The following is a 17,560-nucleotide window of genomic DNA, read 5'->3' on the forward strand; positions in this document are numbered from 1 at the left end:
ATTTATAGGACATGCATTTAGTCATATCAGATAGTATATTCACTTTATTATGTTCCCAACAAAATTTTGAATGCTAGTGAAATAAATTAATCCATGGGATAAGATTTATTTTCTACAATTTAAGGGATAAGATCATAAGATTATATGAATCATGAATAAAAGGAACATATCTTCTAAGGAGATTTGAAATCTTTGGGTCCAATGTTTCTAACCCTAATATTTGATTCCTATTTTTGGTGTCTCAAAGCCTCTCATCTCTTTATATATCAGCTCATTTTCAACCAAGTTTTTATCTATCATACAATTAATCAATTGTCTTTTCAGACATATCCTACTTCATCCCATATCTCTCTCTCTCTCGTTTGACACGCTGTGGACGAGGCATCTGAGAGCTAGAGACATGGGAAGAGGGTATAATATTCATATGTTGTCTTTGTTTGATCTCTCAACTATGTACTTATTTGTAGCCTACTTATATGTACCTTTAAACCATTCCTTTAACTGATTATCTCCCCATATGAATTATTTGTGCATACTTTATCCATATCATGAATCTACTACTTCACTCGCTTGAGACAGGTAAAAAATTCAAACTCATGCACAACCTCTCAGGCGGGTGAGAGGAGAGGCATGAGATAGGTAGGACCAGGTAATAGCACATGCTCTCTTGTTTAGTATTATGTTCGTATGGTTCCGATCCATTTAATATTTGTGGTTTTTTTCTCTTTGATAAGAGTTTGCAAGTACGTAATAGGTACGTAATAGGGTTGTTCAATTAATTACCATTATGTATTTTGATAGGGAGAAATAGAATAAGAGTTTTTAATCAAAGATGAATATATCTTACATGTATGGCTTATCCTAGGATGTTTGTAAATAACAATGAAGTTGTACCCGATGATGGTGCTCGGGAGTTTTAAACTTTTCCACCTAATTACAACCACAAAGGTGGATCAATTGTATTTAGGTCCACCTAATTACAATTTCAAAGGTGGATCAATTGTATTTAGGTAAAGTTTAGAACTCCAACATTTTGCTAATTGAATAACGATTTGTTAAACTGTTTTGTATAATCAGATATATTATAAAGATATCCTCGATAGAAATTAAATTTCAACACACCATACATATATTCAAATTCATTTATTGTCGGATATGCTTATTGATCAATCTCTAATATCTTGTAGTTGCATATGTTGAACTCTTGTGTGATGCTATGTCTCTTGCTTAGTAACATATAATTAATTTTTTGATTCTCTATGAAAAGCAAGAATCAGCTGGCTATTTGAAAACAATGTAAAGAAAGACATCAATTCATGTGATATTTAGAAACTTTCTGGTTTATTATCTCATTGTCTCTTGTTTGGTTTTAAAGGAAAAGAAGTCAATTGTATTGATCTTTTTGAGAGTGATGTTCAAATAGATCTCATCTTAACCTAGAAGATTTCAACCAGACTAACACAAGTTGGTAATTGTACATTTTCTCTTACATGTTTTTACAGCATCTAATTAAATTATATATGGTATCATCTTAACGGGAATTGTATTAGTTAGCATTTGTTGATTATCCAATTAAGAAACTAGCATGTTAATTATTTAAAGTAAAACAACACTATTAGCCTTTTATTGCAGTAAGTTTTAAAAGCATTTTTGTCTCTTTATAACGTTGCTCACTCTATATAAGGTTTGTCTTAAGGTAGAGAGAGAAGCCTGTTAGAGTTTTTTTTGTGGATTTAGTTTTTTGCCATCTATCTCTATGACAGAAATATAGAAATACTCGTTCGGGACTATAATTACTTATTAATATCTTTATTTTTAATTAAAAGACTATAATGATAAATTATTATTTTATTTTCATTTGAATACTCTACATATTAATTATATATTTTAAAAAAAAATTGTACACTATATTCATTCTATAAATTAAATATAAAATCACTCAAGTATTCTTTTTTCAATTATACAGAATGAAGAATTTTATTTGCTTAATATTTAGTTATATATTTTATGTTTTTTATTGAAGTATTTTTTCAGATAACAACACAATATATATCTCATTTGTTTTGATTTATACAAATAATCTTAAAAATACGATATACATTTGTTTTGTAATATATTTTTTTGCATGGTATAAAAGATAAAAATTAAAAGAAATAGTGAATCTACATATTTTTAAATTTGTAAACTTAGTTAACAATTATAATAAATACAATACTTAAGAAAAAAATATAATTTTCATAAATGTTTTGTCTCCTTTTATATAATACTTTTATATAAGTAATAATGTAAATATATACTCTAAAATTAGAATAATAATTATATAGTTTTATCCATCTAAAACTTTAAATATAATAAAATATACAATTATTTATATATTGACAGATTGGATCGGATATTCGCTTCCCAAAATTTATTTGTGATTTACTTCGATTTTGACGGATATTAAATTTTAGTACTTGCTTTGCTTCGAAAGCTTTCGGATATCCTGAATTTTCTGATCAAATAGCAACGAATAACAAATCGAGTCAAATTCAATGGATACAATGTCCAGCCCTACAACCTACTTGTTGGGTAACGTAAAAAGTTGAAGGACTTGGACGGGAACGAGTATGGTCTTTGTTTCCTCCACGCTTAAGATAGTTTAGGGTTGGGCATTTTATCCATAAATTTGATTTGATTCGTTATTTGTTTCTATTCGATCCGAAAATTCCGAATATCCATAAGTTTTCGAAGTAAAGCAAATACCAAAATTCAATATCCGTTAAAATTGAAGCAAATCACAAATATTAAAACTTTGGGAAACGAATATCCGATCCGTCAACATATAAATACATATATATCTTGATTATATTTATAGTTTTAAATGTATAAAATTATATAATTATTATTCTAACATATGATTTGACAGATTATATTCATATTATTACTTATATAAAAGTATTACATAAAAGGAAAAGAAAACATTTATGATAATTATCATTTTTTTCTTAAGTTTTGTGTTATTATAATTTTAACTAAATTTAAAATTTACAAAATATGTAGATTCACTACTTCTTTCAATTTTTATCTTTTATATCATGCAAAAAGAATTATTTTACAGAAAAATTTTGTATCAAAATTTTAAGATTATTTGTATTAATCAAAACAAATGAGATATCCGTAAGTATTCACAAATATCCGCAAATATCTATTTATTTTCTGGATATCCGTTTTTCCGAATATCCGTATTTTTCCGAAGCGAAGCAAATCGGAAAATAAAATACTGTAACATTCGAAACAAATCATAAATACCTTAAAACCCCCCGGATATTCTATCCGTGCCCAGGCCTAATTGTAACATTATTATCCTTTTACTAATAAAAAATCTCAATCATTCCCGTCATCACCATCCAACCATCTTCCATACATGATTGTCGTAGGAATCCATACACAACTAGACATTCTCCTAGGTTTATAACACTAGTTCCATCTAGATAATGAAACAGCCTAACAAACAAAACAACTCAACTCTATCGAATTAAACAAGATTAATCCGACAGTGTTGACTCAGTTACGTCTTGCTCGATTGTTTCCTACCTCCAATCTTAAACCACTGTTGAAAATTAAGGAGAACAGCGCGTTGTCTAATGGATTCCAGACATTCATGCACATAATGTGGTAGTGATGATTGCAAAGATTGAGACTTTTGTTACTAAAATCGTTAATTGTGGTTCAGGTTCGAGTCTTTTAATTTTATAAATTTCATCATCAAGGTTTTTAATTTATGCAAAGAGGAACGTCTCTGCTGGATTGAGAAAAATTATTGACCCAAAAGAGTCGAGAGTTAGAGATCTTTTTCTCATTGTCACTTGTGAGTACCCACCAACATCTCAACCCACAATAAAGTATACTTCTAACTGGACTCAACGTAATGATTAGTTTTGGATTAAACCCTAATAATGCTTATAGTGCATTAACTCATGTCACTCAAATATGCTTATAGTGCCTTGACTGAAATATACTTATAACCAGACTCCTTAATGATTAATTTTCAATTAAATAAAAATAGTTCTAGTAATCTTTTATCCACAGTCACTAACATCCATTCCCAACCCATAATTTTAACATTTGTTGTTTTTACCACAGTTTCATCTATAATATTAAAACTGAAATACATTTGAGATTTGTTTGGAAATATAAATAGCAGTATAAAAAAATATAATGTTGTTTGTAAACATAGATAGCAATATAAAAAAGTAATCTATATTATTAAAACTAAAGTACAAATTATGTTTGTTTGGAAATATGGATAACAGTTTAAAAATCTATATTATTAAAACTAAAGTACAAATTATGTTTGTTTGGAAATATGGATAACAATTTTTTAAAAATGTTTGTTTTGAAACTTGGATAGCAGTTTAAAAAAAATAGATTTGTTTGGAAACATGAATATCAATTTTTAAAAAGAGTTATGTTTGGAAACAATGAATAGCAGTATAAAAATGATATAATGTTGTTTGGAAACATAGATAGCAGCATATTAAGAAAACAAAAATTTATGTTATTAAGAAAAAATTGAAAATCTATTATATTATAAGAAACTATCTACTTGGGTCAACTTTAAAATATATGAAAATGAGATAATCTAATTATCTAAAAATATCATTTGTCTAAAATAATCATAAAACAAAATTTAAACTTTATATATATATTTCAAATCAAAAATTGATTCAAAATATACATCTCTTCAAAAATTTACTTTTACTAAAATATTTTTCAATAACCGTTATTAAAAATGTTTCAATATATATAAGAAAAATACGATACAAAGTCAAATTTCAGAAACCAACTTAAATTATGATTTTTATATTTCACACTAAAATTTTTAAAATATAATGTATGTGATTATTTATACGATAGTACGTATAAAATACTATTAATTATATGTTTGCTATGTTTCTAAACGACAAAATAGATTGTGAATTAGGAGTCGGCGTTCCGATATCCATTCGGGTTTAGTTTGGGTATGTTTGGGTTTCAGGGGTCAAAGATTCCAGTCTCATTCAGATATTTCTAAATTTTGGTTCGAATTCGATTCAGATCTTTGTGGGTTTGTTCGGGTTCGGATAATCAATTTAAATTATTTTTAAAATTCATTATATACTTTAAATTTCTCAAAATATATAAAATATATTACATATAAATTTGAATAACATATGTGAGAATATCTAAACTTAACAGATAAATTGGTTTGATTTAAATATTTGGATAGAAAATCAATAATTATGTTAAGTATTTTTGGTGTTCTGAATGTGCTTTAACTATTTTAGATATTTAATTTGATTATTTATATAATATATATTTTTAATTATTTAAACCAACTTAAAAGTACCATATATTCTTGATGTTTTATATACATTAAATCTAAAAAGTAATATATATATAAGTATATAAATCTATTTCGAATACATTCGGTATCCGAAATACTTCGATTAGGATCGGATTCAGTTTCAGTTCTATAAATATCAAAATTTGATGTTTAATCAATTTTTATTCGGATTTGGTATTTCTTTTTAGATCGGGATCGGTTCAATTTTTTTGATTTAAACTTTTTGCTCAACTCTAATATTAACATGAAAAACAACATATTTTATAAGAGAAAATACACACGCACAGATGGGCAGGTCAAATTATAGTTTATTTTATTTTTAGAACAAACCACAGTTTCATTTATTTCTCTGCAGTTATCTAATTTTACATATGTCTTCCTCTTTTACCTTTTAATGTACTTAGAACATGTTCGTTCATTGGTAAAATTTTAAAAGGTTTACAAAATTTAGTAGGAAAAGAAACAATGAATAAAAACTAAATGGGTAGTTCCAAGTTGAGAAAATTATTGGGTTAAATTCTCATCTTTGACACATCCATTTAATTTTTATTCATTATTTTCTTTATATTGGATTTTGATAACCTCACTTAAAACCTAACAATGGACATATTCTTACTCAGGTTTCTTTCTCTAACTTCTTGTATACTTATGTATTTATTAATTATGAGTTCAGTAGTGATATTCCATATTTCCGGGTTGGCTTTCCGATCCGGTAGGTTTAGCTACTTAGTTTAGTTCTTTGTTGTCAAAAAAATAAAAGTTCAGTAATGATATTAATGTAGACGAAAAATGTTTACTTTTGAATTTGATAATAACGTACACGAATTCGATTGAAACATTATTTATGTCCGCTTTCATTTCCAACATTCTAATAAACGCTTAAGACTTTATCAAAAACAATTGAGTGTTTTAAATTTGTGTTAATCAATTTTAAAATATTTTTTAGGGAAAATTCCATAAAAATACTCCAACTAAATTTTGTTAAACTTTTTAATACCCAAACTTTTCTCTACCCAATTTAATACCCAAACTAATTATTTTGCTCATTTTAATACCCAAATTTTAAAAATGTGCCCACTTTAATACCCAAACTTTATTTATTTTAATAAAAATACTAATAAGTTTCAAAAAAACTTAAAAAAATCTCGAAAATCTAAGAAAAAATATATTAAAAATTCTAATTTTATTTTAAGATTTAGGAAAGAAGGTAGATAAACCATGGAAATTTTTTTTTTAAAGTAAATGAATTTGAATGATAAAATAAAATTTGTTTTTTATTTCAGAAAACAAACTAAATACAATATTTAAAACTTATAATTTTATTACAAAATTTAATATTTTACACTACCCAGTTACTTTTATTTTTCAAACACCAAAAAATAGAATTTTCTGAGTTTGTTTTGTAAATTTTAGAGATTTTTAAAAAAATTGTTTGAAACTTATTAGTATTTTTATTGAAAGAAATATAGTTTGGGTATTAAAGTGGGCACAATTTTAAAAGTTTGAGTATTAAAATGAGCAAAATAATTAGTTAGAGTATTAAACTGGACAGTGAAAAGGTTTGAGTATTAAAAAGCTTAACAAAATTTAGTTGGTGTATTTTTATGGAAAACTTGTTGTTAAAACTCGCCTTAAACTTTCATCCAACACTTCCGATGGTTTAGTAGCACTGACGATGGGTTAGCGGTCATCAAACAAGTATTAAAAGGGGAATAAGAGCATCAAAGAGCATGTCCACGTCGAACAATTAAATCCACCAATGGTAATCAACTTTATTTCCACGTCAGATCCCATTGTTTGCGTCTGGGCTTTTAATTTTGTTTGGGTCTGTATGTGTTAATTTTGTGGCCCAGTAAGCCCATCAAATTCAGAAACTCCACTGAGGTCTCACAGACGCGATCTCTCCCTTTCCCCTTTCTTCAATCCCTAATCTCCTACATCGATCATGAAACCTTTCCTCTTCCTTTTCTCTGTTCCGTTTCGCGATCTGATCGTCGACCATTCAATACAACCTCCACTTCGTTTCACCCTTTACTCTCATTTATGGATTTTCTTATGTTTTGTCCTTCTGATTCTACAATTCTCTCTACCACACTGCAATGAGTTCCAACGGAAAATCCATGGTATCTGGATCTGCTCATGGTTGACATTAACGTGAGTGATTTTTTTCCCTCTGTTCTTCTAGAGATCCATTGTTCTGAGTTCATAGTTTTGTTGGTGTTTCCTGGGAACTTTAACCTGTTTATGGGTATTGATATTGTTTCCGGTGAACCTGAATATGTTATTTGGGTTTTTTTAAAAAAAATTCTTAATCTTTAAAATACCTTAGTTGATCTGATTTATTTGGTTTTTTTTAACAAATAATTAATTATTTTATTTATAATACCTTAGTTGGTCTGGTTTATTATTTTCAGCAAACTGTATCGCGTTGCTTAGTATTTTTTTTTATTTCCTGTTTGGTAGCGTTGATACTGATGATCTTTTAAACTTCACTCCGTTAATTAACACTAATACATTGATACAGTTCGCTGAGAATTGATGATGATGCAACTTAATTGACGCAACAGCCTTTTCTACTAAACACATACAGGTTTGTGTCTTTCACTGTGAGTGTGTTCGACTCTCAGGCTGTATCATTCAAAAGTAACTTGAAGGCTACAAGGTTGATCCACGTGTGGCTGTGGCAAAATTCATTAATCCGGAGCTTATAGGAGGTATCACTTCACATCTGTTTTGTTAATTATGAGTTTCATTCTAATGCTATTTATGGAAACTAACCGAGATTCAATTTGCAGGTCGTATGTTCCTCAATGCCACGTCTGGATCTCATTTCTATTTTGACAAGGAGACTGAAGCAGGCGAGAGCTACTTTTACGAGTATGTACTAATGTTCATATTTTATTCCATCATTATATTTCAGGGGTTACTCTCATCAATGCAGGTTGGTCACAAATGACGACACTGGAAATACATCAGCAGCTTCATTGTTGAGAGGCTATGCTAAGGTTGAACGACTGACAATAGCTGAGATGAACCAGTTTATCATCATAGTCGAGCCTGAGGTTCACTTGGCGACCTTAATATGTTTGTCTCCACCATCATTCTAAGCTCTGTTTATGGTTGCAACGTTTATAATTGCAGATAATAGAATTTACCTGCAGTAGGAAAGTCACATCTGTCAAGACAGAAAATGGATGATGCAACATATCTTTCTTAAAGTGTTCAAGGAAATTACAGAGGCGTGCCTCATCTTTTGCATGCATGTTCTGCAATCGGACTATTGCCGTTGGTGTTCTCAGGTACACAGCCACTCCATCGTTACTTCTTATAAATATATATGCATGTAACTACGACACTGCACCCTGTCTATTAGGTAACGTGTCGAGATGACTGTTGCCAATGACACTGGCGAAGCAGCTTTTGTAAGTTTCGATGGTGAAATAACAAAGCTTACCAATATCCTGACTGCTCATGCTGTTCATCTTCTGGTATGTCTCTTTCTAACCACACAACATCATTAACCATGTTACGAAAATTATGGTCTAATAGGCAGGAGAAGGAGAGAACCCAGAAGATATCTAGCTCACACATTTTATTGCTAACCTTGCTGGCAATACTTTCACTTCCACATTTCAGTGCAAATCATCAAACCTTCACCGTCTCACGCATCCTGGATGAGCGTGAACGTGCGCCAGTTCCTGATTGTGTTACTGATGTAAGTTAATAAGTTCATTTTATTCTGTGCTTTTATTTTCGCAAGTTAACAAATTTCTTGGTTTTAGGAGGGTAGCAACGATGGACCTGAAGATGACATGCATGGTTTCAGCTCTCTCCCAACCAAGGTGATCGTTGGTAATAATGAAAAGGAGAACTCACCAGGTTCAGAAACGACTTCGAGTGGCGTCATCAACACATAAAACCTCGGGACCCAGCGTCTACCAAGCTGACTAAGAAGCCATGAGCTGCTTAGGTGCAAAGTTTGCAGTATCTTGACATATTAGTTGCTTTTATAATAATGCTTACACATAATTGTGGTTTAAATTCAAACTATCCAACTCTGTTATTCAGACAGTTTTATGAATTATGTTCAAGTTCAAAGTTATTTATGTTTCTTTCTCAAATTTTTTTTTCATGTTTCTGTTCCTGCGGTATGGTTTTAGATTTAGTTATCATTGCACTGTTTCTGAGAATGCTTCTAATGTTACGAATACTTTCTTGACATATTAGCAGCGAAGAATATAATATCGAGATTTTAAATAAACATTTTGCTTTTGTTCGAACCAATAAGCCTGAGGTGTTCAAACAGAGCCTTTCTCGCCCTCTGTACACAAATGAAAAAATGCAGAATATACGGTTGAGAATCTAAGGCCATATGAGACAAAGTTATGATTTTAGCTGGGACAAGACTTATTATCTGCAAGTTTTTTTTTCATAAAATTATCTGCAAAAGTTGACTACTACATCCTCCAAATAAAGCAATTTAAACGAACAACCATTGCAGAATCTTAGCAAATGTCTGGTAGACTTAATAGACCCAAAAAAACTAAACTGGAGACCAAACAAATAACACTATTCCATAAGTCTTGTATTAGGCTGAAAAGTTTTCCACGGTTGTAACGTTTATATATTTTTACTACAGCATATGGAATAATCTACTATACTGTAATTCCTTTCCCCCACGTTATATAGATAGAATCAAATCAGAAACATAATAACCGACAATCAAGGAATATGCCAAGTCAAATTCTGTTTAATTTTTTCTCTAGCTAACTTATGCTACACGCTAAACATAAAATTCCATAAATAACTGAATAACGAATTAGCCACGGAATGACTACAACAAAAATGTCAAATATTCGTTGATTACTTGACAAACAAGTTAATACTCACACAACCCTAACTAAAAAACAGTCCAAAAGCCAAAAGCCTTATTTCACGTTACTAAGAGCATCTATTAAAAACTATTATTTTCTTTTTTAGTTTTTTTTTTGAATAGTTAAGGATTCTAATTAAAATTGTATGTCCAATGGTGTTCTACAATTTGGAGTTTTTAAGAATAAAAAATATTAAATTTAAAACATTTGAAATTAAAAAATTTATTTATTGCATGATTAAATATAAAGATACAATAATTATTAATCTTCATCACCAAATTTGTTCCAAATATTTACAATCAAATCATTTTTCAATAGTTTGGTTGTACATAAACAAAGAAAGTGAACTTCAAAAGTTTTTGCAAGTTCATTAACTGAGGGATGAATTTGAGTTAGATTACCGTTGAATCCATTGTAAATAATAATAATCTTCTTACAAACTTAGTATGGAAATTACACAAAACAAAGAAAAGGAGCTAATGTTGGAGAATTGAGCAAACCAAACCCTTGCTGTTCATGCTTCTTCTGCATCCTCCATCAAGCAAAAGAAAGAAAATAAAACAAGAAAAGAGTTTGAGGAAAGCAAAAGCTGATTGTATACTTCCAACAGAAACTGGATTTTTCTGGTTGCACCAAATCCAATCAACTGATACTTTGTGTCTACTACGCCTGAGCAACTAAAAACATAGCTTGGTGCTTGATCAATTGCTTTTATAAGTGGTAGGTGCCAAGTTCAACTCCTGCATCTGTGTCTCAACTCGTACTAACCCTGTCTGAGCAAGAAACCTGCATAACAAACATCATTCTCTAGAATCTCATAAACCCTCAGAGAACAACTTGGTTACACAACAAAAGATAATATATTTTTCAAAGCAAATACAAAACTAGACAACTGAAAACCCTTATCTTTTTCACTAAGTTGCACGAGTACTCACTAAAAACCATGAAACAGAACATCTTAAGCTGTCAACACACAGACCAATGTTTGAATCCTAAATTAAAACAAGTTAAAGGGTTTATAAGCTAGACACAGAGACAGGCCCGGCTCTAACCCATGGCAACATGGGTAATTGCCATGGGTCCATGGGTCTAATTTTTTTAATATTAATTTTACTTATTAAAAAGGTCTATTTTATTTGTTAAATTATCAATTAGTTGGTAAAATTATAATTAAAAGATCCATGATTAACTAAACCTAACTGAAATACAATAAAAACAAAAAAAAATTACCTTTCACTTTTCTCATTTTTCCATTAACAAAACCTAATTTACACACAGAAACTCATTTTCCAAAAAAAAATTTGAATACCACAATTTTTTTTGTTTTAATTTACAGAAGTACAATAAATAAAAGTTGATTTTTTTTATAAAAGGGTCTTTATTTAGTATTTTGCCTAAGGCAAGAAAAAAATTTAAGACGGCACTGCACAGAGACAAATGAGAAAGTATGGGCATCACTGACATACCAATTGAGGAGGACGAAGAGAGAAGATGCGATTAGAATGAGAAAGCCAACGTGACGCCTGGAGCTAGAGAAGAATATTCCACTACTTTCAAGTACGTCTACCTATACTATGAATTAAGTAGATTGATTTATATTTATGATCACTGATATATTTCTGAAAATTTTCAGGCACTCCACATCAAAAAAATCCCAACAGATCTACACGCTTCTTCTGCAAAAAGTCCAGCATCCTATTTATGAAATCCACTTTTCTGTTTTAAGACCTTAGTTTCTGCGCTTAGTAATGATAATAACTTTCCTCTGCATTCGAACTTCATTTTGATAATAATTCCAGAACGTTTGATTTATTTCTGTTCACCGTTTAATTTTTCATGTTTGCTAACTTCATTTTTGTCTTACTGTTAAAATGGTTTCAAAAAGGCATATGCAATTCGCAAATTTATTTTCTTTATTGTTTCCAATATATACTATATATTTAAATATAATAACAATATTTTAAAATAAATTATTTTTTTATCAAAATAAACCCGGGCGTAGCCCGGGAAAGGTTCTAGTAAAATTAAATTATAACTGAGCCAACACTACAAGGCAGAACATAAGGGCACTACAAACGGACGGGACATCCAAGCCGAAACCTCCTTCATCATGAGGACGCAATGGTTTGTTGCAGTTCATCTAGCTTTAGACTCTATTAAAAAGACTGAAACAAATAATTTAACTTCAGCATGAAGATATAAAGCACAAAGAACGTATTAAACTATCAACAAGATTAAGGTGAACAAATTGTCAAAACAACATATACGGGGCAGTCATGTACATAGAAGTTAGGAACACAACATGAAGAGGATAATTTATAACAAGTTCAACAACCAGAGGTTGGGCTAAAAAGAAAAAAAAAAGTAAAATCTCGAGATTAAGATTAATACTTTCAACATCAAGTCAAAACCGGTCGTATTAAATTTCATCTATCCTTCAAAAAGCGGATTAGTCCGAGCAGTATATGTGGTCGAATAGTAACATGTTTGCTATCCGGTCTGCATTGAATATAAACCGGTTATAATAACATAAACCGGTCAGATGGTAAATGATATCAGAGAAAAGAAAAAAAGAAGAAGTTGGGTTCTCTTATTTCACCGAACAGTCGAGCGACTTCTCTTTCATCAATCTCCAAAGAAGAAGCGCTTCTCGAGCCTTCTAAAAGGTAACCAGTTTTCATTTCTCATCGCATTGTTTCTGGGTTTTTGAAGTCATATTACTTGCCTTGATAAGCTATTCGAATTTCAAAATATCAAAAAGTTACGGTCTTTGGGTTTAGATCTAGATGTTATTAAAGCTGTTGATGTTAATGGTTTAGTTATGATGAGCCTCTAATGCTGTCAACAACGACAAATCCGACCAGTTTCGTCATATGACATCGTTGGTGTTTTGTTTTTAATTTCTCAGGGAATGGTTAATGCGTTAGATTTGCAGAGCTTTATTCTCAGAGCTCGAGTGCTTAAACTTTACAGGCAAGCTTTGAAGATAGCTCACAGAGCTCCTCCTCAGGCTAGAGGTTCGTGTTCTTTTTGTATTCATTGCTCTTTTGATGATGATTGATAGTAAGTTTGGTTGTTCAATGCAATGCCTGAATGCCCTATAGGGGAATTAAAACAGAGTATTAGGCAAGAGATGGAGAAGAACAGTGAGTGCAAGGACAAGCAAAAGATCAGGTATCTGATTAGTGAAGGATTAGAGAGGATTAAACAACTTGATGAGATGTTGGACATGCAAGGCCATTGAAATCCATCGCTTTTGTCCTTTTGTAATGTATTCTTGTTTCTATCAGATCAACACAAAAAGTAAAGTACAAGAAACAAGTGTCTTCTTGAACATATTCATTTGATGCTTAGATCTGAAAAATCAAGTGTAACAAATATGTCTAGGTGATAATAACAAGAATGATGTTACTTTTTACTTATAAAATATCTTACCAAACACATCCACTTGCTAATGTCAGAATCATATTCTACTTCACTTGTTGTAGATAATATCATAATATATTATATGATCTCTCGTTATATATCACAATGGGGCCTATGAATTATGAAAGGTAGGTCTGTCTTTCTTGATCAATGGCGATAAAGGTAACCAAAACCTCCCGAGTCAAACCAGCAACAAACTCGTCTCACAACACAACCAACTCGCTCCTCCTCCCACTCGCCTTCTTCGACTTACGGTGGATAACGTTCCACCCCACCGAGAGAGTCATCTTCTACAAACTCGACGAACACACCTCCTTCCACTCCCTAATCCTCCCAAAGCTCGAGCGCTCTCTCTCCACCGTCCTCCGCCACTACCTCCCTCTCGCGGGTCGCCTCAGATGGAGCCCACAAGACCCAAAACCACACATCCTCGTCCTCCCTGACGACGACCACGTCACGCTGACAGTCGCCGAGAGCGACGCTGACTTCTCCTTTCTCTCCGGGAAAGGGATACGTCCCGAGACGGAGATACGTTCTCTAATTCCAGAGCTTCACGCTTCTTCTTGCGACGAGCTCTCTCTTCTTTCTCTGCAAGTAACACTGTTCCCGAACCAAGGCTTCTCCATCGGGATAACAGCTCATCACTCCGCTATGGACGGTAAATCAATGTCTATGCTTCTAAAATCATGGGCTCACTTATGTAAACACGGAACCAATATAGGGGACATTACTCCGTTTCTAGATCGTACCGTCATCGACGTTCCCGCTAGTCTTGACGCAAGAATCTTGGGGGTAGTTTCGTATTTTTCACAAGACAAGAGATCATCACTTAAGCTGCCTCCTAGTGGGGAGATTAGTCCAGACATGGTACGGATCACGCTCGAGTTGACTCGGGAGAACGTCGACAAACTCAAGTCAACTCGGTCTCACCTTCTTCGCTTGTCGACGTTTGTTGTCGCCAACGCTTGTCTTTGGTCGTGTTTGGTGAAAACGCGTGGAGGCGACGCGGATAGACCGGTTCGGTTCATGTACGCAGCTGATTTCAGGAACCGGTTAGGTAAACCGGTTCCGGAGGGTTACTTCGGGAGCTGCGTGTTGTCGGTCGGTTGTTTCGGACATAAAGCGGGAGATGTGTCGGGAGGAGATGGATTCGTCAACGCGGTCGAGATTATAAGCGACTCGGTTAGAGGTGTTGGTTCACTTGACGTTGGAGCGCTTTGCGAGTTGTATATTGATGGGACGATGGGGGTTGAACCGGGTACGCAGACCGTGTCGATTGTTGGGTCGAACCAGTTTGGGTTATACGAGTCGGATTTTGGGTGGGGAAAACCGGTTAGATGTGAGACTGTGTCTATTGACCGGAACGAGGCGTTTTCTATGTCTGAGAGGAGGGATGAGGCTGGTGGTGTGGAGATTGGTCTGTGTTTGAAGAAGTGTGAGATGGATTTATTTGTTTCTCTATTTCAAAATGGTTTGTAAAACTAAAAGTCTAAAACACTTTATTTTGGGGTTTTGGTTATCGGTTTTAAGAACTTTGTCTTTGGGAAGCTGAATTGGACTCTTCCTCACTGTTATCCTTTAAAGTGGACTTCCTACACAATACCGAAAGCAATAAGTTTTTGTGGTGGTTAGAAAAATTACTAAATAATAATGTATATTTTAAGAAAAAATCCCATTTTCTTCATTGCCTGCAACTGCAACATTTCTAACTTCTGGGACTACGGTTCTTATTAGTTTTTGTACTTTTGATAATGGTTTTTAATTAAAAGTAAGTATTGTGTATGATCTTCTGTTTAGTATTAGTTACAGTGAAGAGTACTTCAAAACTCAGGAGTTAAAGAGAGAGTGGAAACAAACTAGGCTAAGCTGGTTCAATTTTTTATATTAACAAATAGAAGCCCATTACTGGATCCAGCCAAATAGAAAAACTCAGTCTAATGGACCAGAAACATGTGAAGTCTCTTACTTCTCCCTTCGATTAAATTAATCGGTACTGGTAATTAGACTATCTAAATCTCCATTTTTACCTTTATAATATGATGTCTAACTAAGTTTGTGTTTGCTTGACATGCAACATATTATTGATAATTTCCTCTTTTTTCTTGGTATTTGTTGGGTTAAGCAAAATAAATAGTCGCTAAATATGCATATGCTTACATTTATAGAATTTTATTTGGTTACTGGTTAAAATTCCCAGTCAAAAGGAAATGAAACCTAAAGAAATTCGAAATAATTCTACTTCATTGATTAGCGATTAGTGATTACTAACAAAGTATTATTGAATAGTACAAAGAATTGTGAGATCCTTTCTCCATATGATCTCCTACTTCCCTTATACATATTACTTGTTTCAATTAACAACCACTAGGCCACTAATGAATAAATCTTATGTAGCACCAAATTATAAATTACACAAACCGAAGTTTCAGAATTCATATCGTATGATAAGTGATTAGTTGAATATAATCGTTTTTTCTCTCTCTAAACTTTTTCTCCGACCTTTTTCAAAGAAGAAACAACTCGCCGTGATTTAAGATTCCGGCCGACGGGTGGGCTTTCACAGCCACCGTCGGTCCGGCTTAGCGTTTAAAACCTTTCGTTTTTTAGTTTCTGTTGATATAGTATCGGTTTGGGTTTTTTCCCCTTTTTGACTCCGGCGGCGTTCTTATCCGATGAAGCCGTCCGGTTTTGACTCTGACGTCGTTGCTTCTCTTCTGGTGATGACGGCCGGCAATAGGTGTTGTTCGATGGAAGCTGTATGTCTCGATTGCTATCGAGTGATGTTCTCCGATGGAAAGGATGGTGAAGATGAAGACGGATGCGTTACAGACGCATGCCGGGAAAGTGGACCGATGAAGCGTCATTTAAGTCTTGCGGCGGTTTTTCATCGGTTTCAAGCGCCGATTATACCTCCAATACAGTCGTTGGAGGTGGGTTTCGTTGGCATAGAGGACGGAGATGACGTTTCTCCGATTTGGATGGGTTCGATACGGGAGGTCGGCGACCAGAATCTTTTTTTCTGGTGTTTGGACCTCGATCTGGTGAAAAGAAGACGCGTGTTTCGAGCGGTGGTTGAAGTGGACACGTGGATGGTCACGGGAAGACTTCACACGCGTGGCAGAGCACCGTTTTTTCTTTTTGTATGGGCTAGGCCCAAGTTTGCTTACCCTTTATGTCGGGTCTTTCTTGATATAATCGGGCCTGGATGGCTCTTCTGTTTTGTTTCGGCTGGGCTGGGTTCATTTGTTTGGGCTTTGACCCTAATAATAATTTCATAGATGGAAAAAAAAAGTGATTAATTGAATATCCTTTTCCGTCGGAATAAATCGCTTTCCAGATTTTTTTTGTCTGTGCACTTTATAATTTGGTTTGATTGCTTTGCTTAGCTGTTGTCATGCAATCACATGAAGACAGGTGTGTGAGTGTCTGGAGTGCGAACGTGTCAAACACAAAGAGGAATGACGAGTATAGATTTCGGCAAGTTGGGTTAAGGGCATCTCCAACCCTTGATATTATTTTGGTGTTACAATTACACCATTTTAGTGTAATTTTAACACTAAAACTTTTTATCTTTTCAATCACAACACCAAATATCACACCAAAACACTATTTTTCATTATTATATTGTTAATAAACCTTTTTATTTTGATAAATACTAATTATTTTATGACTAAAAGTTGTTAACTAATATTAAAACTAAAATAAAAATAATATTTTATTTCAAATATAAATATATTATTAACAGTTATATTAAAGTATTAGTTTTATTTTGTAATTTACTGTTCGGTGTGTATATTAAACTTTGTAATATATTTTTGTTTATAATATCTGATCTAATTATAAAATAATAATATAAATCAAATATAATCAACTTTAGCTACACTTTTAAAAA

The 17,560-nt window shown here is 32.5% G+C and overlaps 2 protein-coding genes and 1 long non-coding RNA gene across 12 annotated transcripts; all 3 read left to right on the top strand.

Annotated features, from left to right (window-relative positions):
* The first annotated feature begins 7,268 nt into the window (after positions 1–7,268).
* LOC108805769 (uncharacterized) lies at positions 7,269–9,489 on the top strand. 10 transcript variants are annotated; one of them, XR_008936066.1, is made up of 7 exons: positions 7,269–7,522; positions 7,893–8,082; positions 8,164–8,430; positions 8,510–8,667; positions 8,742–8,856; positions 8,918–9,083; positions 9,151–9,489. It is a non-coding gene; the product is annotated as an uncharacterized LOC108805769 (long non-coding RNA). The 10 variants fall into 10 exon arrangements; XR_001942448.2 differs by having other exon boundaries at positions 7,270–7,522; positions 8,164–8,245; positions 8,310–8,373; positions 8,742–9,083; XR_008936064.1 differs by having other exon boundaries at positions 7,271–7,522; positions 8,164–8,245; positions 8,289–8,430; positions 8,742–9,083.
* Positions 9,490–12,799: 3,310 nt separating this feature from the next.
* Positions 12,800–13,683, top strand: LOC108805755 (uncharacterized). The gene is made up of 3 exons (XM_018577691.2): positions 12,800–12,908; positions 13,151–13,259; positions 13,347–13,683. Exons 2-3 carry the CDS (start codon positions 13,154–13,156, stop codon positions 13,484–13,486), a joined length of 246 nt encoding a protein of 81 aa, XP_018433193.1. The 5' UTR covers positions 12,800–12,908; positions 13,151–13,153; the 3' UTR covers positions 13,487–13,683.
* Positions 13,684–13,778: 95 nt separating this feature from the next.
* Positions 13,779–15,373, top strand: LOC130496311 (BAHD acyltransferase At3g29680-like). Its single transcript, XM_056988289.1, has one exon. It carries the CDS (start codon positions 13,819–13,821, stop codon positions 15,145–15,147), a length of 1,329 nt encoding a protein of 442 aa, XP_056844269.1. The 5' UTR covers positions 13,779–13,818; the 3' UTR covers positions 15,148–15,373.
* Positions 15,374–17,560: the final 2,187 nt, after the last annotated feature.

The sequence above is a fragment of the Raphanus sativus genome, chromosome 6 (genome assembly GCF_000801105.2).
Source record: "Raphanus sativus cultivar WK10039 chromosome 6, ASM80110v3, whole genome shotgun sequence".
Taxonomy (NCBI): domain Eukaryota; kingdom Viridiplantae; phylum Streptophyta; class Magnoliopsida; order Brassicales; family Brassicaceae; genus Raphanus; species Raphanus sativus.

Excerpts from the sequence above, each read along its gene's own strand:
- LOC108805755 (XM_018577691.2), top strand. The coding sequence starts at position 13,154 with ATGGTTAATGCGTTAGATTTGCAGAGCTTTATTCTCAGAGCTCGAGTG. Across the intron at positions 13,260-13,346 it reads AGCTCCTCCTCAGGCTAGAG|GGGAATTAAAACAGAGTATT; the intron begins GTTCGTGTTCTT and ends AATGCCCTATAG.
- LOC130496311 (XM_056988289.1), top strand. The coding sequence starts at position 13,819 with ATGGCGATAAAGGTAACCAAAACCTCCCGAGTCAAACCAGCAACAAAC.